Genomic DNA, 25,210 nt, shown 5'->3' with positions numbered 1-25,210 from the left:
AATATCTATGTACTCGTCAAGTTTGCACATTTTTACTACTATCTTTTAATTTAAGAAAATGTCCTCTACTGCAGCTGAGAGGTATAACTCAATAGAGTCACAGTATGCATGAAGCCCTGGGTTAGATTCCAGAACTGCAAAAAAAAAAAAAAAAAAAAAAAAAAAAAAAAAAAGAAGGAAAAAATCCTCTAGATTGTACATTATATTCCACATGAAAACATCAACCTCAACAACAAACCTGTTGGCAGGATTTCCATTTCTGGAATTTATTCCAAAGTGGGACTTTTACATATATCTTTCTATCAAACATGACTACAGGACAAAGTTCACTATTGAAAATATCATACACATCTTCAAAAATTGATGCTTTTTAAAAACAAAAACTCATTTCCGTGGCAGACATAATTTTTTTTTTCTTTAAAAAACAGCATTAAATAAATCTAAACAGCATTAATTCATCCCTTTTTTCACTTTGGGCTCTGTAATATTGAAATTTTTATTTTTTATTTGTATGTTCATCGATACAAATTCCATAAAAGGTCATTTAAGTGTCTGAGTTTCTTTTCTAGCATTGCTGATGACTTATTCAATAATTAGTAGTTCAAAATATTTCTGTCATACAGAGGAGGAGAATGTGAAGAAAATGACCTGCTCCACATTTTAAACATAAAGTGTACCACTGGTGCTTCATTCTATCTCGAAATAGTGTGCACTATTTCTTCACAGGATATTCCTGTATTTGTGCTTCTTCATTGAAAAGGATGTTCTTTCTATTATTTGTTAGATTACAGTTTGTCCATCTGTTATTTCTTCTTTGCATAAAGTTTCTCTTATTAGCATATTGGTTCCCCAGGATATTCTCCAGATAGCTTATTTCTGCTCTCATGATGTCAGTTTAGTATTTCTTCTTTCTTTTTTTCCCCTGTACTTTGAGCTATTTTTTGTATCTGAGTCCCAAGTCATTAATTCAAGACTCAAATAACTATCATACCTTCTGATTCTAAATTGAATTTATAGTTCAAATCACAATTTTCATAATTCAAATGTGAAGTCTTTTTTTACATATATGTAGTACTTGGATCTCAAGCACTATTATTATTATATATATTTTTACTACTTTTCTGCCTCTAATAGGTCCTTTCCCTGTGCCTGTTTGTGATTTGTATGTAGCTCCTCCTTTTTCTGGCTACTGGGTTCCCTTAGGTGGCTGGTCATTTTTCTCAATTGGCTCAGTGGGGATTAGGTCTGGTTTCTGGTGTGTTAGAATGGTGAAAGATTTACAGCAAAGGAATCTCTAGGCCACAATCTTGTGCTGTGGAAGCCAGCAGGTCATCATGCCCCTGCAAGAACAATTAGAGATGGCAGTCCCCTTGGATTTCCAGGGCAGGGAATTCAATAATTCTACTCAACTCCATCAAGTGTCTTTTCAGGGCTCAGGAAGAGCCTGTGCAGTACAGTATCACCCTTCCCTGAGTCTGTTTGTTCTACTAGGATCCTGGTGCTGTCCCTTGGTTGAGGCCTCCTGAGTCTGAGCTCAGGAACTGCCCAAACCCTCAGTGGAGACCACCACACCATCCCCAACTTCTTTCCAGGTGAGGCCTCAACAGAACTCCAGGCCTCACCTGTATTCAGCTGCTCATTAGTGCAATTCCATTTGATTCCGGAGGACTCAAGAAAGTTCTGGCAACAGGAGTGGAGAGTCATGGTACACAATGTGGGCTGCCCTCATTCCAGAAACATGTTAGAGATTGTTTTAGGAAAGGTGTCTATTACTTTTAATTTAAGAGAGAATTTCACAAAAGAATAAAAAAACCTAGCTCTCTATAGCTATAACATGTATAAGAACAAATAGAGAGCTCACCAAGAATAGAAGAGACACTTTCTATGGACAGAGAAATATAATTGAGTTGGTTGCTGACAAAGGATACTTCAATTCATGATTTTTTTTACTTTATGACAGTGAGAAACTGATGCACATTTAGTAGAAACCACGTTTCTTATTTTGAATTGTGATCTTTTCCCAGCTAGCAAGATGCAGTAGGATTTCTTTTGATGCTGGGCAGCAGCAGTGAGCTCTCAGTTGGTCACAAGATCACAAAGAAATACTAAGCCTCTACAGTGGGCTGTGTGGCTATCCTGTGACATTGGATAGGTTGGGTGTGTTAAATGCATTTCTATTTATGATACTTTCAACTTATGATGAATTAATTGGGACATAACTGGACAGTATTTTGAAGAACATCTTTCCACTATTGTAGATAGGAAATGCCACCTGCACTCAGTCATAAAGATTCAAAGCTGAAAGGGACCTCAGGGATCATCTAATTATTTCCTGTCTTTTTATCTCCAGGACATAGCATAAAGTAGGATGTTAATAAATATCAGATAAATGAATGGAGGCATAACAGAATGAGTGAATGAATGCATAAAGACTCTGCCAGTAACTACCTGCATGACTCTGGGCAGTGTGACTAACAGAACCACACCTTCCTCATCTGTAGGAATACTGGAAAGCAAGTAAATGACATTGACTTCTGACTTCTTAACACACGGCCAATTAAGGAGATAGACATGTGCATAGATACTGTAAATCATGTGTAAAAAACCCTCCAGTAGGAATCTGGAATGTGAATGTAAAATGTGGGTGATCGTGCTATATGCTTCTGGCTCTCCCTCCCTCCTCTCAGCCAGCCATTGAAGCAGGTACTACATCATTGGCATGGAGGAGGTTTTCCCATAACATATGGTTTCACAAGCTGTGAGTGTTTGTCTCTGCAGGAATAACCAACCTGGAAAAGCCCCTGGGCTCTGCTGCCCTGGCTGGTCCTGGACATAGCTTATGTTCATGGAAGGGATCATCAATCATTCCCAGTCCAATTGTGTTGCTTTTAACTTCCCTTCTGTCTCTCCCTCCCTCCCCTATTATCCACAGGAGAAGGTGAGGAGGTTCTAAGAGGGGGAAGAGAGCAGTAAAAAGTACAAGTGAACAAATGTGCAAATTACTCAGGAGAGGTTTTCGTCCTTAATCTTTTAGGTTCTGGATCTATTTAAAAGATGTCAGATGGGAACTGGGCAAAGTGGCCACACCTGCAATCCCTGTGCCTCAGAAGGTTGAGGCAGGGGGATAGCAAGTTGGAGGTCATCTCAGCAACTTAGCAAGAACCTGTCTCACCATAAAAAATAAAAAGGGCTGGGGATGTAGCTCAGCGGTAAAGTGCCCCTGTGTTCAAGTATTTAGAAAAAAAAGTATCAGAAGGAAGTTATAGCACCTGTAAGGCCCTCCCTCCAGAACAAGCTACAGAAACAAGAGCAAGAAAAGCATGCTCTACACCATCCCATGCTGCCTGCTTGTGGCTACTGCTCAGGGTAAACACAGGCCAAAGGTAAATGGGATCCCTAAATTTAAAAAGAAAATACTGCAGACTTTTCCAAAGCAAGGTTTATAAGTCTATTTCACTCCCATCCTGCCAATTAAAATGCTGACTTTGTTCATGCTGCTATGTGGGGATTGAACAATTGGAAGCAGTTGCTTCTCCAAGTTTGATGTAATGGAAACTTACTACCTGAGCAAGAGTACCAATGGAATGTGGATGGAATGTTTCACAAGATATTTTTCTTTGAATGGCTCGAAAATTCTGGTATAAAATCTTGTATTTTCTTAAGCTCAATACTCCCAATCCAAAGCTTCCCTCTGCCCTTGTATTATCATTTACCCTAAAAAAAAAAAAAAAGTACCTGAAAATAACCACTATCATTTACAAAGCCAGCTGTTGGTTTATCTTTTATCAGCCCCTCTCTCCTGCTGAAAATTTAGAACAGTATTAGAATCTCCTCCTATCTCCTATCTGCTAAGAACTAGCAGATGTAGCTACTCAAGAAAAGCTACCACAGTTCATTACTAAGACAACAAGGAAAGTTCTGGAGGTTCTCAAGTAGAAAATGCAATTAAGTGGGTTGCTTTCCTGAGCAGCAGGGGGACACACTCCATGAAGCTTCAAGAATCAGATACTCTGAATATGTTCCTGCTCACCTGACTTATTTAAAACACTGGTTTCACAACTATGTTAAATGCTGGATTCTCTGTCTCTTCACAGGAACAATAGGTACACAAAACAGCACACAAAATCAGTATTCTGAAACATTTTTATGTTCATTTTCAATGATTTAAAAATTCATTGACAAAAACGCATGACTATTTTGTTGTCAGCAATTTATAAACATGAATTGCCTTAAATAAAACAGCATGCCAGATATCTTCAAGGTGCATGGAAGGTGGAAGGGGAATGTGGAGAGATGGAGAGGATACTGGGTTGGGAGGGATTATACTTGATTTCCTTCAAGCTCCTGGTCATGATGTCAGGCTTCTTTCAAGGTTTAGAAAGACAAACTGGGAAAATTCTTGCTTTTCTAATGTTCTTACATAAGTATTAGGACAATCCCACCGTTTATGAATATATAATATTTGAGGTTGGAAGAAATACTGTGGCTTCCAAATAAAAGCATTTGGACTTAAGTTTTGAGCTATTTGGACATTACACTTTTATTATTTAATGACATTCGTAAATGATAAGTTAATTTGTCTTGGTTACCTGTCCCTATTCTTCTCTGTCACTTCAGATGTGTCATTAACTTCAGCCTCGGATAGATCCTCAGGTGATTCGTCAGGTTCTGTCTCCAAAGCTTGAATTTCTCCCAAGGAATCTGTTTTTTCAATTCCTGGAGATACAACTAGTACGTAGCTTAAGTTAGTTGTCATGAAAGACACGAACTCTTCAAAGTCAGGCTGCAAAATAAAATGATAAAAATAAAATAATTCAATAATTACCTGAACTAGGTAAACTGGCAGCTATGAAGACTAATGGAATCTTCTCCTCATGATCACCAGAGCCAGGGAATGTGATTCTCATAAACCTCCTGTTTGTAAAGACATTTATTTTTCAGCACTGGGGATTAAATCCAGGGGCACTTTCCACTGAGCTACATTTCCAGCCCTTTTAATTTTTTGTTTTGGAAGAGGATCTCATTAAATTTCCCAGGCTGGCTTCAAACTTTCTATCCTCATGAGTTTTCAGCCTCCTGAGTTCCTGGGATTACAGAGGTAAAGACATTTTTTTTTTTTTTTTTTGTAAAATCATTTTTGAAGAACAGAAATCCACAACTTGCAGGAATTGATCTTAAAGATAGTCTAACAACTATTTTCAAACTTCAGGATGTTTCCAAGTCATGTGCAGGGATTATTAAAGCACAATGTTCTGGAATTTAATCCCAATGTTTCTGATTCAGTAGCCCACATGGGGAATTCATGAAATGGATTTTCTCAGTGGTTCACAGTTGCTGCTGATACACCTGCTTCAACTCTTTCATTTTATACATTTTTATACACAAGGAACCAGGAGGTGTGGTTCTTCAAATTGCAGACAGTTCTGCAAGTTGCTATCAGATGGAATTTCTGTGATGAGGAGCACGTTCTTCTGCACTCTCCAACACAATAGCTGCATGTGACTATTGAACACTTGAAATGTGATTAGTGCAACTAAGCCTCTGAGTTTTAAACATTATTTATTTCTAATGAATTTAAAGCCAAATGACCACAGGTATCTAGTGCCCACTATATTGGACAGTGGGTTTCTAGAACTAGATCTCCTGACCCCCAAGTCAGTGCACTTTCTAATATTTTCCAGCGCTGTCTTTAACATATTTGCCTAGGCAAAAGAGAATTTAAATGAACACCATCTGCATGAAAAAGAACTTTAAGAGTGGTTTAAAACCATTCCTGTAGAGCTGAAGAAAAGGGACTTTACTGGAGGTACACTTCTAGAGGATATAACAAAAAAGAGGAGTTCATTCCAAGGAAACAATCAAACCATTCTGCTTTGCCAGAGTGTGAATATTTCTACTGGAGATCTTCCCAAAGTCACCATCTTTGGCCTGACCAAGATATGGATACTGTCAGGGAACCCTGCAGCTTAGTTGGCCAGACCTTCCTGTTTGCTTTTCTATAATGAAGTTCACAGGGATCACTGTTTTTGAATATGTTTAAATACACAGTGGCTTTTTTTTTTTCTTACCTGGTCTGCCATTCCACTGTAGAAGTCCCTCACTTGTTCTTCAGTGAGCATCCTTGCATCCTCTGCTTCTATGACAAATCCCTCCTCAAGAATCTTCAATGAAACAGAGCAGAACCAGACACGATGGAGAATGCAGGTAAAACAAGTTAAGGATGTTTACTTCCTGTGCTTAACAAAGCACCCAGATATTAATGTAAAGACCTAGGGCACTGGGTTTGAAGTGGCTCTGAAATATATGAGAAGGTTCTTGGATGCCCCCTAGATATCCAAGTTTGCAAAGCCTGAACCAGGGACTGCAAAATATTTCCATTCAATTGAAACTGCCTCAAAGGATCATAAGTTCAAAGTCAGTCTCAACAACTTAGTTTCTAAGCAACTTAGCAAGACTATGTCTCTTAATAAAAATTTTTTTAAAAGGGCTGGGGGTGTTACTCAGTGGTTAAGCACCCCTGGGTTCAATATCTGGTAACAAAAAGAAAAAAAAAAACTTAATTTCAAGTGCAATATCACAGCTTTCTGGATCATTCATAAAGACATATTTATAAGTACTCCTTGACTGTATTCAAAGTTGTTTGAACTTTATGTTTTAAATTTTGAAGGTCATAACTCATAATCTAGTAAAACTTACTCCTTCTTTTTAAACAACCAACTCCTTAGGCAACGGAAGTATCTATGATATTAGGAATTTAAGAATTAGCCATGTTTTACTTGTTTGAGTGAAAATTATATTTAATGAAAAAATTCAGTTTCCATGTCACTCACATGTAATAAAACCTACCAAGAAAAGTTTTGAGGCAAATATGACAAGCCCAATGAGGAACTAAATGATTAAATAAAAATTACATTAATTATTACCAATAACATCACCTCAATTTGATTTGAAAGTATCCAGTACAAGGTGCATCCTGATTCAGTGTTAGACACAAAAATTCTACTGGTTCCATTATCTTTGTTGACACTGCAGAGCATCACTTACATCTTAGTGACCCCCTCTTCACTGATTCCCATTTAAAAGTTGAAATAATTTTTTTGTCAAGTCATGTAGCAACTGACAACAGAAAATCAAATTCAAGCACCATTTGGGCTTGATAACATGTCCCTTGCTGAAGTTTTAAAATGTAGCATTTTCATTTGTTTTTATTCAAAACATTCCTTACGTTTTTTTCTGTCCTGTTACACAGCTTTTACTGTACTGCAGAGAGGAGGGTTATTTAGCCGACATTCATTACATCTCTGATATCATACCAGAAACAAAAAAATTCAGATGTAATGATGATTAATAATATTGCCTCATCTGAAAGAACCAGGCAATTTTGAAAATATTCACAATTATGGCTATTAAAAAATAAGGAACAATAAACCATTGATATGTGATACTATTTTTGAAACACTCAATGAAGAATAGCTAATATATGAAGGAATAGGGTAGTTAGGTGCTGCTCCAGTCCTCCACATACATACTAGAATCTGGAGAAAAAGGGCATACCTTAGAAAGTGATATTAACTAAATCAACACAAAAATGGAACAAATAGAATACATTCTATCACCTGCATGATAGGAAGTTCATCAAGAGATGTCCAGTCCCTCCTCACATAGCTCCCTATGTGACCTCTTCTATTCCACATGCAATATTCCTTCAAATTTCAATATGATTTTGTTGTCTCAACACTAAGTTCAGGGCTTGGAAAACTACAGGCTGCTGACAAAACATGGCCCATTGCTCTTTTTTGTAAATACATTTTATGAGAACACAGCCACGCCCATTCACTTTTGCACTGTTGGAGACACTGTGCAGACCAATCTGAAAGTAGTATTTGATCCATTACAGGAACAGTTTGCTAACCTCAAAATTGGAGTGTACCTTTCATATGTATATGAAAATATATATAAATACATATATTCACATATATATACTATACACACATATGTATGTATGTAAATATATTACACACATAAAATTTTTTTGTACCAGGGATTGAACCCAGGGGCATTTAACCACTGAGATACATCTCTAGGCATTTTTTATACTTTATTTAGAAACAGGGTCTCACTGAGGTGCTTAGTGCCTCACTAAGTTGCTGAGGCTGGATTTGAACTCTTGATCCTCCTGCCTCAGCTTCCCAAGCCACTGGGATGACAGGCATAGGTCACTGTGCCTGGCTTTTTATATATTTTATAAAAGATTTAGTTCGGCTCTAAAGCAAAACATTAATCATTTCTTAGGCCATTGTTTATTGAAAAGAACCATATATTGGTAACAACATACAGGGAATAAAGCAAGTTAGTGTGAATTTATAACAGAACTGCATGGCTAATAGTTAAATAACAAGAGTATTTGCTTCAATTCAATATGGCAATTTTTACAATTTAATGAGATGTTGATGGAGTAGGTATTTTAAAAGGAGGATGCATATTAAATGGAGACTTTGTAAAGACAGAATGCTCAAAGCCTTTAGTGGGACCTAATACCAGGAAGCAGTTCATTGTGTTTTTTATTCTAAATGACAAACTTATCCTCAAACTGACAATTAATGTATTATTATTTTGCAATTAATTTGAAATGCTGTTGGCGAATACTACTTACTTTTCCAAATAGCACTTACTTTTTCTTTAATTTCCAGAACTTTCTTACTAATCACAGCATCAGGTTTGATAATAGTAATACAATAATGTTCTGTTAGAAAGAAAAAAAAAGAGAATTTAATTTTCTTGGCACAAAATCAGGATAATGAAGCATCAGACAATTAGAAATGTAAATTCCTAATGCCCTGTGAATACTTGACCATTGATAGCTTTGCATCTTATTATGCCACTTCAATTCCCATTGGTAGCTTCGATGGTGCTTCAACTAATAAGATCGTTTGTATCTTTTTGAGGCACTTGGAATCAAAACACAGTTCTTAAATTCACGTGCAAGGGAAACATTCATGAGAGTTCTTAAGCAGGAGGTAAAAATCAATTAAATGGGCTGTGGTGGTTTTAATGTAATTCACATACATTAGAAACACATCTATGATCTAGGTAGCTCTCAGTATCACCAGTGAATAAAGTTTCAACCATGCACTATGCAAGAAAAGACTGAAAATGAAAAGAATTACCACCTATAAATTTATCTACATTCCTATGACAAACTTTTACTGCAAACTAGCTCACTGAGTGTAGCTATTTGCTCTTGCTGCCTCCAGAGAATGAATACACACACACACACACACACACACACACACACACACACACACATGTGTGCACGGAATTCAGAGAATGCATGGAATTGTTAAATGCAAAGGAAACCAAGGCATTGTCATCAAGGAAATAATTATTATTTTCACAAGCGTTTGGAAGATGATGAAAGATGAAGTATAGAGCTGGGTATGGTGACACACAACTATAATCCCAGTGACTCAGGAGGCTGAGACAGGAGGATGGTTAAGTTTGAGGTCAGCCTCAGCAACTTAGCAAGGCCCTCAGAAATTTAGTGAGATGCTGTCTCAAAACAAAAATTAAAAAAAAAAAAAAGAAACAATACACTGCTGTCCACATTAGTTACAGGAGATAGAAGCTAATTGTCCTACATAAACTTTGAGGCCAGAGGAGCAGAAGAGGGTGCCTTTTAATAACCAAGTCTTGCAAGGCAGGCATCATTACTTATCCACCCTTATTGATCAACATTGATATTGTTACCAAATACTTTTGCCACAAGTAATGCTGTAATAAGCACCCAGGTACAGAAAACCATTCCCATTACTTGAAGTAAATTTACTTACCAACATTACCATCATGTCCTTCCCCTGCCTCTTCTGAATCTAAGTCCTTGAGCAAAATTTCATCATACTGTGAAGGAAAAGTGCAAGTAAGACACAGTTCTGTTAATCTGATGGTGAAAGAATATTTAGAACTTTTTTTGTTTCTAATCAATATTGATAATCCAATGAATAGAAGAAGGTAGAGTAGAAAGGTGCCTTTGATTCACAAAGCCCAAATGCTTCCCAGAAAGGCCATAACATTTAGGCACCTAGATAGTTATAAAGCATTACAGTTTGGATAAGTAACTCTCAAAGGCCTATGTGTTAAGGGCTTTGTCCTCAGCCCTTGTGCTGGTGGATCCTTTAAGAGGTGGGGTCTAGTTAGAGAGAGTTAGGTCACTGGTGTGTGAAGAGCACTGGGACTCCAATCTCTTCCTCTTCTCTCTTTTTCACTTTCCAGCCTCCACAAGGTGAGTAGTTTTGCTCCACCACAGGCTCCAGCCAGGATTTATTGTTTCACCACAGGTCCAAAGCAACAAACAGTGCCAAGAGATCTGGAACTGACACCTCTGAAACTGTGAGCCAAAATAAACCTTTCTTCCTTATGAGTTGATTACCTCAGGTATTTTGTCACAGTAACGGGAAGTTAACTAACACATGAAGTTAGGAAAAAAATGCTTTAGGAAAATAGGAGAAAGGTAATGCATTTTAAAAATTAAAATAGCCATTCATTCATAGTGTTACCTGAGGGCGAACCATTTCCCCTGCTACAATCTTCTTCTCTTCATCGATCAAGTTAGTTACTTTTCTATTAATAAGGGGTGCATTTGCACCCTCAATCTTTGCAATAATTTTTCCATTCTACAAGGGAAAACATGGAAGAAACTCTCATTTTCAGAATAAGTTAAGAATTAACACATAATCTGAACCAGGTTGCCCTCCCTGCCCCTTATCCTCACTGATCTTTAAGGAATCATAATCAGTCATTTTTAAGTAAGATATTAATAGTGTGAAGGTTTTATTAATTTGATAAACCCAATTCTTTGGGTTCTACCTCCAACTTGTCTGACCTCCTACCTCCCAGGGAATGCCAGCACCCTCCCGCACTGTTCCATCACTAGATAGGAGCACTCTCTTGCCTCTCTTGCTTTAATGTGAGAGATCCTGGACAAGCTCCCAACATTACCCTCCCAAGTTATTTCCCCTTTTGACTGTCTTTCAATTCATAGTTACTAAGCATCTGTTTCTTGGCGTGATAGCTGGCAGGATGACATGGAATAAGAGGCCTCATAAACTAATTGAACAGCATAAAAACAAAAAACAAAAAAATACAACCCCCATACCACAAACACGTGTGAATTAGGAACTGTGATGGGTACCACTAAGGGTTGCAAAGCACTTCAGAGCACCTACCAGAATGTGCCCTGGTCAAGCAGATCCGGAAAAGTACCTCTCAATCTCAAGAAGTGATTCTTGGTTTAAAATATGATGGGTAAGAGAAAGCAAAGTGAAAAGAAGAAGGAAGACCATAAGAAGAAGAAGGAATAGCAGATGCACAGCTAGAAGGAAACACAGTAAGTGAGGAGGCTTGCCAAAGAAGGTGAGGGTGAGTTTGGTAGGACATGAAGCCCAGCACTTAGGGGGAGCCAGACACGCAGAGCCTTGGAGCTGCAGAAGGATGCAGCCTTCATCCTAAATGCACTTGGAAACTACTGGAGTATTTCAACAGGTTTTGACCACAAGTAGAATTATTATTTGTAAAGATTATGTTCTCCACTGTATGGAGAAAGGGAAGATGCAGAGCAAGAGAAGACATGTGTATACAATGTAGGAACTACTCTAGAGATTGCTCAGCTTACAGCAGAAGTGGTGGAGATGGAAACGGCAGAAAGAGGTAGACAAATGTGAGAAAATTGGGCAGTGAAACGACAGGTCCAAGGTGTAGTTTGGATTGGGTGGGATCTAAAGAGAACCTTTGAAGACTGGATAAATTATGGATTATACTGTCATTTTCCAAGTGAGGAGACACTGGGAGAAGACCACTTTTGTGGGGACAAGAGCCTGGTGTTAGAGAAGTTCATTGTAAGATGACTTTGAGAAAGCCAAGAAGAGATGTCAAGGCACCAGTTGGGCATGCAAGTCAGGAGTTCAGAGTACAGGAATTATCTAAAGATGAAAACTTGAGTTCTTGATAGATAAGGATAACTGCAAGTGTACATGGAGGGAATGTTCTAAGGAGAGTGTCAATATCAAATAGTTGAATAAGGAAGGGTGAACCTACAGAGGAGATGAAGGGAAACAGCATCCAGGAAAGTGAAAGAAAAACCAAGTCACACAAATAAAAAGAAGCACATGTTTTGAAAGGAGGGCATGGTTACCGTAGAAAGACATTTGAGGGATACAGTGAGGAACACCTAAAAGTGCCCATTGTATTTAACCACAGGGCGGTGGTGACTGGATACATCAGCAACAGCCATTTTGGTGGAATATCAGACAGAAGTCAGAATGAATGAACTGAGGAATTAATGGGACCAGAAGAAAAAAGCAAATATAAATATTCATATTTTTGGAGAAATTTACATACAAGGAAAAAGGGGTGGTAGGTAGAAAAAGATATGGCATCATAACATCAAAAAGGGTATTAATTTCAATTGAAAAGATATAATCAATGTTAAAAGGCCAGTGAGAAGGATCCAGTTGAGAAACATTTAAAGGAAAACTGAAACTCTAATTGCCATGTCCCATTAAAATAAATCTTTCAACAGTTATGGTGAGAAAAGCATTTCCTGCTCAAACTTGCTGGAGTGAATGTATTATCAGCTAGGAAAACTGACCAATACCAAGAGTCATTATCAGAATGTTTTAATGAAGAAGCAATAAGCCTGATGACAGATTTGTGGTCAGAAAATGAGATTTTTAGATTTGTGGTTGTGGATGTGGAACAAGGGGTGATAAAGATATCAGAGAAATGAATACAAGAATGAGTACATGAACATGAACTTGTAGGAGAAATGTCCATTAGTGGGAAGGAGGTAAAAAAAATGGAAAGGCCAGGATGAAGTGTGGGTTGCCAATGTGGATACTGAGGTCCCCGGGATGCTGAAAGGACTTGATTTTGAGAATAAGAATTTGAACCACATACCAAAGTCTTCGGTCATCAGCAAAAATGATTTGAATCTGGAACAAGATAAGAATGTACATTCTCACCACTCCTATTTAAGATAGTGCTAGAAATTCTAGCCAGAGCAATTAGGCAAGGGAAGTAAATAAAAGGGATAAAAATAGGAAAGGGAGAAGTCAAATTATCACTGTTTGCAGATGACAATGGGATTCTACTCAGAAGATCCAAAATCTCCACCAAAAGATTGCTAGAGTTAATAAACTTGGCAAAGTAGCAGGTTACAAAGTCAACATACAAAAATCAACAGTTTTCCTATACACCAACAACAGATTGCTGAGAAAAAAAATCAGGAAAACAATTCCATTCACAATAGCCTCAAAAAAAAAATGCCTAAGAATAAATCACCTAAGCAAGGAGGTGAAAGACCTCTATGATGAAAAATACGAAACACTGAAGAAAGAAATTAAAGACCTCAGAACATGGGAAAGACCTCCCATGTTCATGGACAGGCAGAATCAATATTATTTAAAAGGCCATAAAACAAAAAGTAATACACAATTCCCATTAAAATACCAATGACATTATTCTAAGAACTAGAAAAAATAGTTCTGAAATTAATTCGAAAGAATATAAGACCCAGAACAGCCAAAGCAATTCTAAGACAAAAAAAAATCACACTGGAGGCATCACAACACACAATACCTGACTTCACGTCATATTACAGAACTATAGTAACAAAAAGTGCATGGTACTGGCATAAAAACAGACACAGACCAATGGTACAGAATAGAAGACACAGAGACAAATCCACACATCTGCAGTCATCAGATCTTTGATGAAAGTGCTAAAAACAGACAATGGAGAAAAGACAGCCTTTTAAACAAATGGTGCTGGGGCAACTGGCTATCCACATGTAGAAGAATGAAACTAGACCCTTATCTCTCACGTTGCACAAAAATCAGTTCAAAATGGAGCAAAGACCTAAGGAATTAGACCGGAAACTATGCAACTCCTAGAAGAACATGTAAGGTCAACACTTCAGCTTTGAGGCATAGGCAAAGACTTTCTCAATAGAACCCCTAAAGCTCAGGAAAAATGCCAAGAGTTGATAAATGGGATGGCATAAAATTAAAAAAGCTTCTGCACAGCAAAGGAAACAATTAGGAATGTGAAGAGAGAACCCACAGAATGGGAGAAAAATCTTTGCTAGCTACTGTTCTGACAGAGGATTAATATCTAGAATATGTAAAGAGCTCAAAAAATTTTACACCAAAAAAATCAAATAACCCAATTAATAAATGGGTAAATGAACTAAACAGACACTACTCAAAAGAAGAAATACAAATGGCCAACAAATACACGAAAAAATGTATGACATTATTAGCAATTAGGAAAATGCAAATCAAAATTACACTTGAGATTTCATCTCACACTAGTCATCAAGAATGCAAATAATAATAATTGCTGGAGTGGATGTGGAGAAAAAGGAATACTTCTACACTTGTGGGACTGTAAATTAGTACAGAAACTATGGAAATCAGTTATGGAGGTTTCTCAAAAGACTAGTCATGGAACCACCATATAATCCAGCTATACCACTTCTTGGTATTTATCCTGGAGAGTTAAAAACCTATTACTACAGTGAAACATGCATACCTATGATTACAGCAGCACAATTCACAATAACCAAACTATGGAACCAGCCTAGGTGTCCATCAGCAGATGAATGGATAAAAAGAATGTGGTATACATACACAAGGGAGTTTTATTCAACCATAAAGAAAAAAATGAAATTATGGCATTTGCAAGAAAATGAATGGAAGTAGAGGCATTGTGTTAAGTGCAATAAGTCAAACTTAGAAAGTTAAGGGTTGTATGTTTTCTCATGTGGAAGCTAGAGAGAAAAAAGGAAAACAAATGTGGGGGTGGATCTCCTAAAAATCAAGGTTGATTGGTAGAGGAAAGGGACCCAGGAATAGGAGGAAGAGAGGGAGGAGGAGTGATATTGGCCAAAATATATCATTATTTCGTGTGCATGTACAACTATATAGCAACAAATCCCATCAATATGTACAACTATAATGCACCAATAAAAATGTGGGAAACATCCGGAGGTAGTGGTGCACACCTATAATCCCAGCCACATGGGAGACTGAGGCAGAACGATCTTGAGTTCAAAGCCAGATTCAGCAACTTAGCCAGGTTCTAAGGAACTTAGCGAGACTCTGTCTCTAAATAAACACACACACACACACACACCAAAAAAACACTGGGGATATGGTTCAAAGGTTAAGCACCCCTAGGTTTAATCCCTGATACCAAAAAAAAAAAAAAAAAAAAAAGAAAGAAAGAAAAAAAGAAAAAGTAATGATTTGAAGGTCAGTAAGTGAAAGGAGTGAGATGGAGAGAAAAGATGTAGTTAAATGTAACGGGCCTCTAATAAGAAGGAAAAGAAAGTCATTGAAGAAGTGAGAGGAAGCAACAGACACCTTTCATTCCTAGATTTAAGAAACACAATTTGAAAAACAAACAACAAAACCTCCCCACCTGTGGGCTGCAGGTAAAATGGCCTACTAAAGGAGCTAAGTTTAAGGTAATTCAAGTGAGGAAAGCAAAAGCTTGGAGACAGGGTCAAAGATCCTGGGAATTTGCTAACTGCCGAAATCAGTTCCAGATATCCTGCAGTGGAACCGTTCATAACACAGGAGGAGAACTGGAGAACTTGGTCAGGAGAGGCATGAGTGTGTGTGTATGTGTGGCCGGAGAAGGGGCCACACATGCTGGGAGGGGACACCTACTTACACTTTGGGCACTGATTGCAGGGGGTAAACACGGCCTGACCTTCTATTTCAGGAGAGTGGGCAGGGCATCCTGATCAGACCTGACTCAGATGGCCAAGTGATGTCACCCAGAGCTCCTGATTCCCAATGGGACCCCTCTTCCCAGTCTTGGTCCCAGGCTTCTAACTGCACCAAGTTCATCTCTTCCTTTGTGTAGTCACTCAATCTGTTTCCCTCAACTACGTCTAAGCCAGGGGTCAGCAAACTATGACTCAGAATGAACAGGGGGTTGATGTGTCATCTAAATCAACTCCTACATATTCAACTTAGAGCAGGAACTACCATGTATTTTTTTCTTATCCAATTAATCTAGTAATTCACTTCCTAGAAAGAGTTGCAAGAGTATTGTTTAAAAGAATCAGAATGTACCTCCAAGAAATGTTTTTAATGGTTATTTTAATATGGAAAGTAATTATCCCACACTATCCCAGTTCCCATCCATCTCCTTTAAAAGACGATCATCTGGGTTCTTTGACTGTAGCAACCATACACAACTTAGCACTTAACTATAGACTCCACTTTTATAAAATAGCGATTATGTTTTTCTGATGGTTAAAGATTAAAGAAGGAAAAATATGCATCCCTTCTCCAAACACAGAAAATTACAATAAAATTTTTGGTGAATATCCTCCTGTCTTCTTTCTAGGCATTTGTGAATACAAAGTTAAAAGTAATATGTGTTACAAAATAATATCATGCAGTAGTTTCTAGGATGAGTATACATGAATATTTATAGCCAATTTTCTCCACAAGGTATTTGAGAAATTTCTAGTTTTTACTCCTATAACCATTTCATCATACAAATCTGATGATTTATTTAGTTAAGGTTAACATCATTTTGGTTTTCTTTTCTCTGATTAACTCAGTGTGGTATTGCCTAAGCTCTTCAATCCTTAACAAGCTCCTGAGGTCATATTATAAAAAGTATTAATAGAGAAGCAGAGATAAGGGAAACACGATGCAATTACTATCATCAGCAAACATTTCCATGGCAATTTCACAATGCCTGTTGCTCTTTGACTGCAAACTGGAATATAATAATGCAATTGAGATAATAAATGTTATACTCACAAGACTAAAGAGAAAAACAGGTTCACATTTATCCCTAAATGAATGCAAAGTCACAATGTTGTCAGCTTCTGCCTGGAAAAAAGAGTACATGTTTTATATAATGAAAAACTATATCCAAGTCATTTAGTACACTCTACTGCTGAAACAATGTAGAGAGACGATTTCTATGTTTACTGCAACATTTTCTGGGTATGGTATAGTTGCATTAAGGATCAAATTGCATAGAGTAGGAATTCAAGCCCTGCATCATTTGTCACCAACTTCGCTCTCACTCTTCCCCTTTACCCAGCCTTCCATCAGAATCATTTCTTGGTCTTTTCCTTCCTCGATGCTTGGCCCTGCCTTCATTTTCAACCCAGCTCAAGTATACTTTCTCCAATGAGTCTCTCTTACTCAGTCCTGCTACAAATCATTTCTTGCTCCACACTGCACTTGATTCCCCTCTGAGGATGGAGGTGGGCCTGCTTCACCCATTGTGTAAGGAGAGCACAGTGTGGATAGAGCATATACCACATCCACAATGTTATCTCCACCCTCCCCTGGCATCAGTCACAGGGCCATACTACAAGGAGCTCACAAATGCTTCTTTAATGAACTGGCAGTCAAATTTTGAAGGTTTTCATTTTTTATATTTGCAATTTTCTTAAAATTTTCTCACAAACTTCAAGTTGCCCTAAGCTGATTATGAACAACTATATATTAAATAAGTGTCCTCCTCCTTACTAACAGCACCTGCTGATCCAGCCATCAGAGTGAGGCATCTTCAAGATTTCAGACTGCTATAACAAATTGCCACAGACTGGGTGGCTTCAAAGCAAGCAAATATTTCTCACAGTTCTAGAGGTTGGAAATCTGAGATCAGGGTGCCATTGAGGTTGATTCTTGGTGCAGGCCTTTATTCTGGGAAGGTCCACATTTGGAAGAGATCTCATGTCTCCTCTTTTAACAAGGGCATTGATCTATCTGAAGACCTCATATCCAAATGCCATCATATTGGGGATTTGGTTTTCCATATGTGAATTTGGGGGCAACCATGTTGTCCAGAGTCATTATTTGAGGTAGCATAAGACAATGGTTTTCAAACTGGAATTTCTGGCGGTTGCCAGTAGCTTTCCAGGATGGTTAAGAGAAGCCAATTCACCTGAACCTGAATGAGCAAGAGGGCTATGCTATCATCTCTCTTCAGCATATTGGATTCTATATAATTTTCTTTTAAGCAAAATTTTTAACTGTTTTAAAAAGAAATAAGAAGAGACTGAAAGGAACTAATCAATAATTTTTAAATACAGGAAGCAAAGATTATATTTCAAAGTAGTCTAAGGATCATTAAATTGCTTGTATTATCATAAAGTATTAAGAACTAAATAATTTAATAACTATGACAAATATTGATTTCACATGTATGTATCATATCATATATCATGCTAATATATGTGTATATTTTTAACATATATAGTCAGCTTTCCATATCTATGGGATCTGAATCCACAGACTCAACCAACTGGAGATGGAAAACAGAAAAAAAATGCATCTGTACTGAGCATAAACAATTTTTTTCCTTGTCATTATTTCTTAAACAATGAAACATACAATTCAACTAATTACATTGTACTTCCATTTTATTAGATGTTATAAGTGATCTAGATATGATTTAAAGTGCATAGATTATTTGCAAATGTTAAATCATTTTATGTAAGGAACATAAGCATCCTTGGATTTTAGTATCCACAGAGGTCCTGGAACCAATCCATCTGGAGTCTAAAGGATAACTATATATCTATAATATTTAATGTTATTATTTTTTAAAGATACATAGCAAAAAAATATATGTACTAATTATTCAACTCTGTGATTTTACTTGGTGATTAACCTCATACATTTTAATTTTGGACATAAATTTACCTTTTCATAAAGATGGGGAAGAGGGTGATGGAAGGGTGAATATGCTTAAAGTGTGTTATTTGTATGTACAAATATACCACAATGAAACCCTTTCTGTATAACTAACACATAATTAAAAACAAAAAACAAAAACGGTCCTTTTCCTTGGTTAACGGCAGAAAATAAAAGGACCAGCAGAGGGCGCCCCTCCATTTTTGCTCATAACAGGTTTGGAAAGAATATTTTGTTTTCCACCTATTTGGGGCACATCATTTCATAAAAACAGCATCAATCTATGGGAATACATGATTTTTGAGTGAATACAAACACACCAGAAGAAAAACTGTGCGCATTTTTTGTTAAAATTCAATACATGCTAATATTTTGAACAGGGAACATGTAGGAAAAAAATGTACAGTACAGTTGGTTAGCTATATTAATGAATATATCAATTCCTATGAATCAAGCTGAGGGATTCTGTATTCCCAGGTGCTGCTGGGTGGACACAGCCTCAGGACGCTGGGAAGCACTGTCTTCACTATCATCTCTACTATCAGCTCTCCTCTCCTGGAGGTGCTGTGCTGACGGAAGCCTAGATGGAGTGTTCTTCCACACATCCCCCCACCACCAGCTTTCACATAGTGTGCAGTGCACCTTCATACCCCTGCTATGCTCCAACTCAGACTCTATAAACAGCAGGGATTTAATGACTCTGACCTAGCACAGCATCAAATTCTGCTTCCTGCTTGTCTAAAGATCCCTTACCTAACTTTCCTATGCTCAAAGTTTCTTTCCAGATACTCTAACAGGTGGGCTTCCAGTAGACTGACAGGTGAGCAGGGAGCCTGCCTGTTGCTAGCTTCTCTGCCTTCGCCTCAGTTTTCCAATAGATACTGAAGTTTCCCTTTACCTTTAGCCTGTGAACTTGTACTCCTACTTTTTTCAGACAGATTTCCCAGGATGCTCAAGTGTTTTTATTTTAAAAACAGGAAAAAGAACACAGAAAATTTATTTCATAATAAAGACATGGTAATGTTAGGCTCCCCAAAGAATTTTCTGCTCCTCAGTTCTCTGTGACCCCATCTGCCAACTACTGGACACTTCCAATATTGACTTCTAACTTATGCCAACCCTGGTTGATCACATGCAAAATCCACTTCAGCTCCTGTTTTCTACTCTCTGAACTTTGTTTTTCCTCTTTGCCAAGAATCAAATCTAGGTTTGATTCAAATACAGATTTAGATTTCAAATCGAAATCAAATCACATCCCAGCTTTTTAAAAGAAGGTGGCCTGGAATGTTTTGTCTGATAAGTGGATGCTGATACGTAACCGGGAGGGGGTGGGTAAGGGAAGAAGGGAGGAACGTTGGATTGTGTAGAGGTAAATGAGGGGAGGGGTGGGGTGGGGGAAAGGAAAGATGGTGGAATGAGACAAACATCATTACTCTATGTACATGTATGATTACATAAATAGTGTGACTTTACATCATGTACCACCAGAGAAATGAAAAGTTGTACTCCATTTGTGTACAGTGAATCAAAATGCATTCTGCTGTCATGTATAACTGAATAGATAAAACAATAAAAATAAAAGAAGATAAAAACAAGATATACACGTTTAAATAAATAAACATGAGTGAAGCAGGTTGTTACAGAATCTTGCCTTTTAAATCCTGCAAAGCTCAGAGAATGAAAACACAAGCCACACCTGTAAGAAAATATTTGCAAGAGACATATTTGACAAAGTACTGTTAATCAAAATACACAAAGGAAGTTTAAACATTAATAACAAGAAAACAGAAAATTAGATGAAAAAATGAGCCAAAGACATTATTAGACACCTGTTTTTTAAAAAAGAAAAAACAGATGGCAAGTAAGCATATGAAAAGTTATTCCACATCACATGTCTTCAGAGAAATGAGAGTTAAAACAACAAGGAGCCAGGCAGGATATCACATGCCAATAATCCCTGGGATTCAGCAGACTAAAACAGGAGGATTGCAAGTTCCAGGCAAGCTTCAACAGCTTAGTGAGACTTGTCTCAAAAGAAAAAAATTAAAAGGGTTGGGGATGTAGTTCAGTGGGTAAAGCAACCCTGAGTTCAATCCCCAGTACAAAAAAAGCGGGGAGAGAGATAGAGAGAGATCACCACATCTTTATTAGAATGACCCAAATTCAGAACCCTGATATCACCAAATGCTGGCAAGGATGTGGAGCAGGAAAACCCACCACTCATTGCTTGTGAGAATAAAAATGACACAGCCATTAGGAGGACAGTTTGGCAGTTTCTTATAAAACGAAAGAGAGTTACCCACATTAGGCTGAAAACATATCAACACAAAAAACAGGAAGTTTATAGCAGAAGTTAACTCAAAAAGGCCAAAACATGGAAACAGTCAAGACATTCTTCAGAAGGTGAACTGGATAAACTGAAGTATATCTAGTCGACGGAAGGTTATACAATACTAAGAAGAAATGATACCAAGTCATGAAAAGACATGGAAAAAGCTTAAATGTGTTTTACAAAGTGAAGGACGCCCATCTGAAAAGGCCTCATAACTTCTGATTCCAACTAGATGATATTCTGGAAAATCCCTGGGTTCCTAGGGATTGGGTGAGAGGGAGGGCTGAAGAGGTGGAGTCAGAGGACTGCTGGAGCTGTGAAGCTGTTCTGTTTGATACTGTAATGGTGGACACCTGCCATTACACATTTGCTAAACCCCACAGAGGAATCAGCACCAGGAGTGAATCCTAATCCGGCTGGGGGAAAACGCTGTTTTAAGGTAGGTTTGCTGATTTTAACAAATGTACCACTCTGGTGCCAGATTTTGATAGTGGAGGAGGCTGTGTGTGTGTAGAGATAAGGAAGCCTGTACTTCCTGCCAGTTTGGCTGTGAACCAAAAACTGCTGCAAAATAACATCAGTATGAATTTATATTGTTTTAATGAAAGAAAAAAATTGACAATGGATAAATACCCGGCATGATACTGAACAAACAGCTTTTGCAGGCCTTCTTTTAAGGGGCGCACACTGAATATGAGGGTCAGGTGATATGAAACAAGTCAGTAGACAGGTATCCATTGTTACACTTTTCTAATCTTTACAGTCAAGGCGTGTAACCTCGACATTTAGGAATCAGATAAAAACCACATTCATTTTCAGATGTGGTAGAACTGTATAGTAAAACTGCAAAGTAAACATCTATTTTGAAAAACTGACAGGTTTTTAAATTAAGACAATACTTAAATGATTAGAGGGTACTTAAACACTCACTATAACAAGAGAACAGTAGTTCAATGAAAATGAAATCCTTACAACAACAAAATGCAGAATTTCGTCTTCGTTGATCTCATTTTTCAATTTTCTGAATAAAGGTTGCACTGCTTTGCAAGGTCCACACCAGGCTTGGTAAACATCGATTACTAGAAGATGATAATATTTATGAAAGAACAGAGTCAAAGAATCTAGAATAGGCATATCCCCATGGGATTCCCCCACCAGGGCAAAGATGGCAGAATTTCAGTGGGGAGAGGACTCGGCAAGCTGCCTGGAAGTTCACTGGGCCAAACCCCTGATGGCCAGACAGTGGGGAAGCCCCAGTACCTGTTAAGCCTTTGTTCTGCAACATCTCATCCCACAGGCTTTGACTATTGACGACCGTCTGCAAAAAACAAGGCACTGTCAAAGGTCTTCGAATGGCATCCCACCAGAGAAATGTGAGGCTGACATGTCATACCCACCTGTAACTGGACCTCTCGCTTTTTGCTGGCCATTGATCTACTCTCACATGGCAAAGGAAGAAAAATACAAAACATTAAGAGAAAATTTAAATACTGCGCTCTTTATACATTCAAACAGCACCTTAGCATACTGCAAAAAGTTCCCTTTACCAAATATCGGATTGCATTGTCTCACCTTTTTTGAGAGAGAGGAGCTAATCTCACAGATGGACTCCTGCAAGCTGGACTCTATGAGACATGCTTAAAGTTGCCATACGACCTTATTCTCCCAACAATCCTGAAACAAAATAAGAGCATTAGCAGTAATGGAATACTTCAAATTATTTTTCATGGGTTTTTGTTTTGCTTTGTTTTGAAATATTATGGCAGATTTTCTACATTTGCATGCAAGTTGTCAATGAACATCCTCATGGGTCCTTCTCCAGCTCTTCCCACTCCAAGGATATTTAATTTTTAGAACCAAATCCCAAGTGCCCTCTGGAGCACAACATAACGTTTCACGGATGTTAAATCGATGAGGCAAAAATTCCGTATTCAACATTATCAGAATCATTTGGATTAGCCACAAACAAGACTACATCCCAACAAAGATGTTAGATGCTCTGGCAAAAGGAATCATCCTCTAAGACAAACGGGGATAATCAAAGAAAAGAGATTATTTCAATCAGCTCCCTTACTGAGGACTGTGACCATTTTGAGAGCAAGCTGGATAAAGTCCAGGTCCCTGGGGTGCTGAGCAAGGCGGGACTCTGAGGGTGGCCCGGCACCTGCTGCGTCTTCTTCTAGGCTGGTCCAGCTGAAGGAACATGGGCATGGATTCAGATTTAGCCTCCCACTGACCAAGGGCTCCAACGTTTCCGCCCTCGAGGTCAGGCCCGCCCTTCCTGTGGGCAGTGTCTCGAGGCTCCGCCCTGTCTCCCACCCACCCCCATCCCAACAGGTACACCTGGGCAGCGGACCAAGAGCATCTGGCCCCTAAATTTTTCCACCATTTCTGTGACTACAGGAAGGGACAATTGAGTGTTTTCACCTCCACAAGGCTCCTCCCTCCTTCAACTATCTCCTCCTAGCACAAGCCACGTGTTGGTTCCCTCCATCAGCTCTTCTAGCTTCTAGTATTAACTTTCCAAATGCAGATGGATCTCTCCTCGACTTTGAAGGCCTCCTGACTGACCAAGCTTTACCGTAAATAGAATGCTTACTCCTCAGATTGGAACAGAAGGCACTCTGAATTCCACAAGTGGCCTGGCTCTCCAGCTTGGCTGCATCTTCCCTGGTGGTGGTGCTTGGACCTCCTCTCCCCTAGGAGATGGACTCCTGGACCTCTTTTTTTTTTTTTAACTATTTAGAATTTTAGACTTTCAAATATGTTGCAAAATGGTACCCATGCCCTTCCTTCTGTTTCCCCTAAGGTTAGCTTATTTTCTAACCATAACACAGTCGTCATGGAAACCATGATAAATTAATAGAGTACTTAATGACTCTGCAGATCTTATACAAATTTGCAATTTTCCCACCAATGTCCTTAGCTGGTGCAGGATCCTGTCAAGAATCCTCCTTTCATTTAGTTGCGAGGAGGCAATTCTGGTCAATCTTTGTCTTTTGTAATCTTGACAGGAGTTTTTTGTTTTGTTTTTAATTTCAATGATTATGTTATTTGTAGAATTTGCACCAAGAATAGTTTTAAGGTAACTGTGAAAGCATGTTTTAATTGTGTTTTAAAAAGGTGACAAAATAATTAATGATCTTAACCATTTTTTAGTGTACAGTTTGTTAGTGTTAAGGATGTTCATATTGTTGTACAGTCTCCATTATGTTTTCATTTCCCTGAATTAAAACTGTACTCATTAAAAAACAGTTCCCTGTTTCCCCTACACCTGAACCCTGGAAATCACCAGTGGATCTTCTTTTTCTATGAAGTAACTTTCAAAATATAGTCTCCTATTCTTGCCATATTAATTCTACCCTTTACCCTTACCTGAACATGTCATTTTGCTTCCTCTGTGTTCTCTCATACTTGGGATGCAAGTTCTCCTGTTTATTGGGTCAACAGACTCTCCTTTATGGCTGTTACTTTCCTTACTGGTATTGGTAAATTTGAACTATGAGCTAATGTGTAGTAGGGATTGTTTTTGTGCGAGTTCCTACAACAGGATTGTGGAAACATTGCCTGGTTCCATCAATATTAGGGTGCCAGACCACTTGGATATGATAAAGAATACAGATGAAAAGTCCCTAGGACGGGAGCTTCTGTTTCCATGGAGATTGCGTGTGTCATACTCCTGGTACTTGAATACTGTTTTAGTCGAATTTTTCATGACTGTGACCAAAAGATTTGACAATAACAACATAGAGGAGGGAAAACTTGTTTATGTCTCATGGTTTCAGAGGTCTCAATTCATAGATGGCTGACTCTAAGCCAAAGGTGAGGCAGATATCATAAAAGGACATGGAGGAAGAAAGCAGCTCAGGACATGGTAACCAAGAAGGAGAGAGAGAAAGAGAAAGAGAAAGAAAGAACTCTTCTCACCAGGAACAAAATATAAAGCCCAATGTACACCCCCAGGGACCTATCTCCTCCAACCACAACACCTGCCTACAGTCACCACCCCGTTAATCCATATCAGTGAATTAATGCTTGGATTAGGTTTAAGATCTCATAATCTAATTATTTCACCTCTAAACTTTCTTGTATTTTCTCATAGATGAACTTTTGGGGAACACTCACCCCTAAGCCACAACAGATG

The 25,210-nt window shown here is 38.1% G+C and overlaps 1 protein-coding gene across 1 annotated transcript in view; it reads right to left on the bottom strand.

Annotated features, from left to right (window-relative positions):
- The window catches only part of Nme8 (NME/NM23 family member 8), a 75,610-nt gene extending 53,114 nt beyond the window's left edge, over positions 1–22,496 (bottom strand). The window contains exons 1-9 of the mRNA XM_047562479.1: positions 22,464–22,496; positions 22,327–22,384; positions 22,039–22,145; positions 16,842–16,913; positions 10,554–10,670; positions 9,831–9,897; positions 8,673–8,743; positions 6,069–6,161; positions 4,590–4,783 (exon numbers count right to left, since the gene is read on the bottom strand). Of these exons, the coding sequence (XP_047418435.1) occupies positions 4,590–4,783; positions 6,069–6,161; positions 8,673–8,743; positions 9,831–9,897; positions 10,554–10,670; positions 16,842–16,913; positions 22,039–22,145; positions 22,327–22,384; positions 22,464–22,496 (812 nt within the window). The remainder of the gene's footprint in view (positions 1–4,589; positions 4,784–6,068; positions 6,162–8,672; positions 8,744–9,830; positions 9,898–10,553; positions 10,671–16,841; positions 16,914–22,038; positions 22,146–22,326; positions 22,385–22,463) is intronic.
- Between the last annotated feature and the right edge of the window lie 2,714 nt (positions 22,497–25,210).

The sequence above is a fragment of the Sciurus carolinensis genome, chromosome 8 (assembly GCF_902686445.1).
Source record: "Sciurus carolinensis chromosome 8, mSciCar1.2, whole genome shotgun sequence".
In the NCBI taxonomy this organism is placed as follows: domain Eukaryota; kingdom Metazoa; phylum Chordata; class Mammalia; order Rodentia; family Sciuridae; genus Sciurus; species Sciurus carolinensis.
Note: the sequence above shows the minus strand (reverse complement) of the source record. Positions and strands in the feature narration are given on the sequence as shown.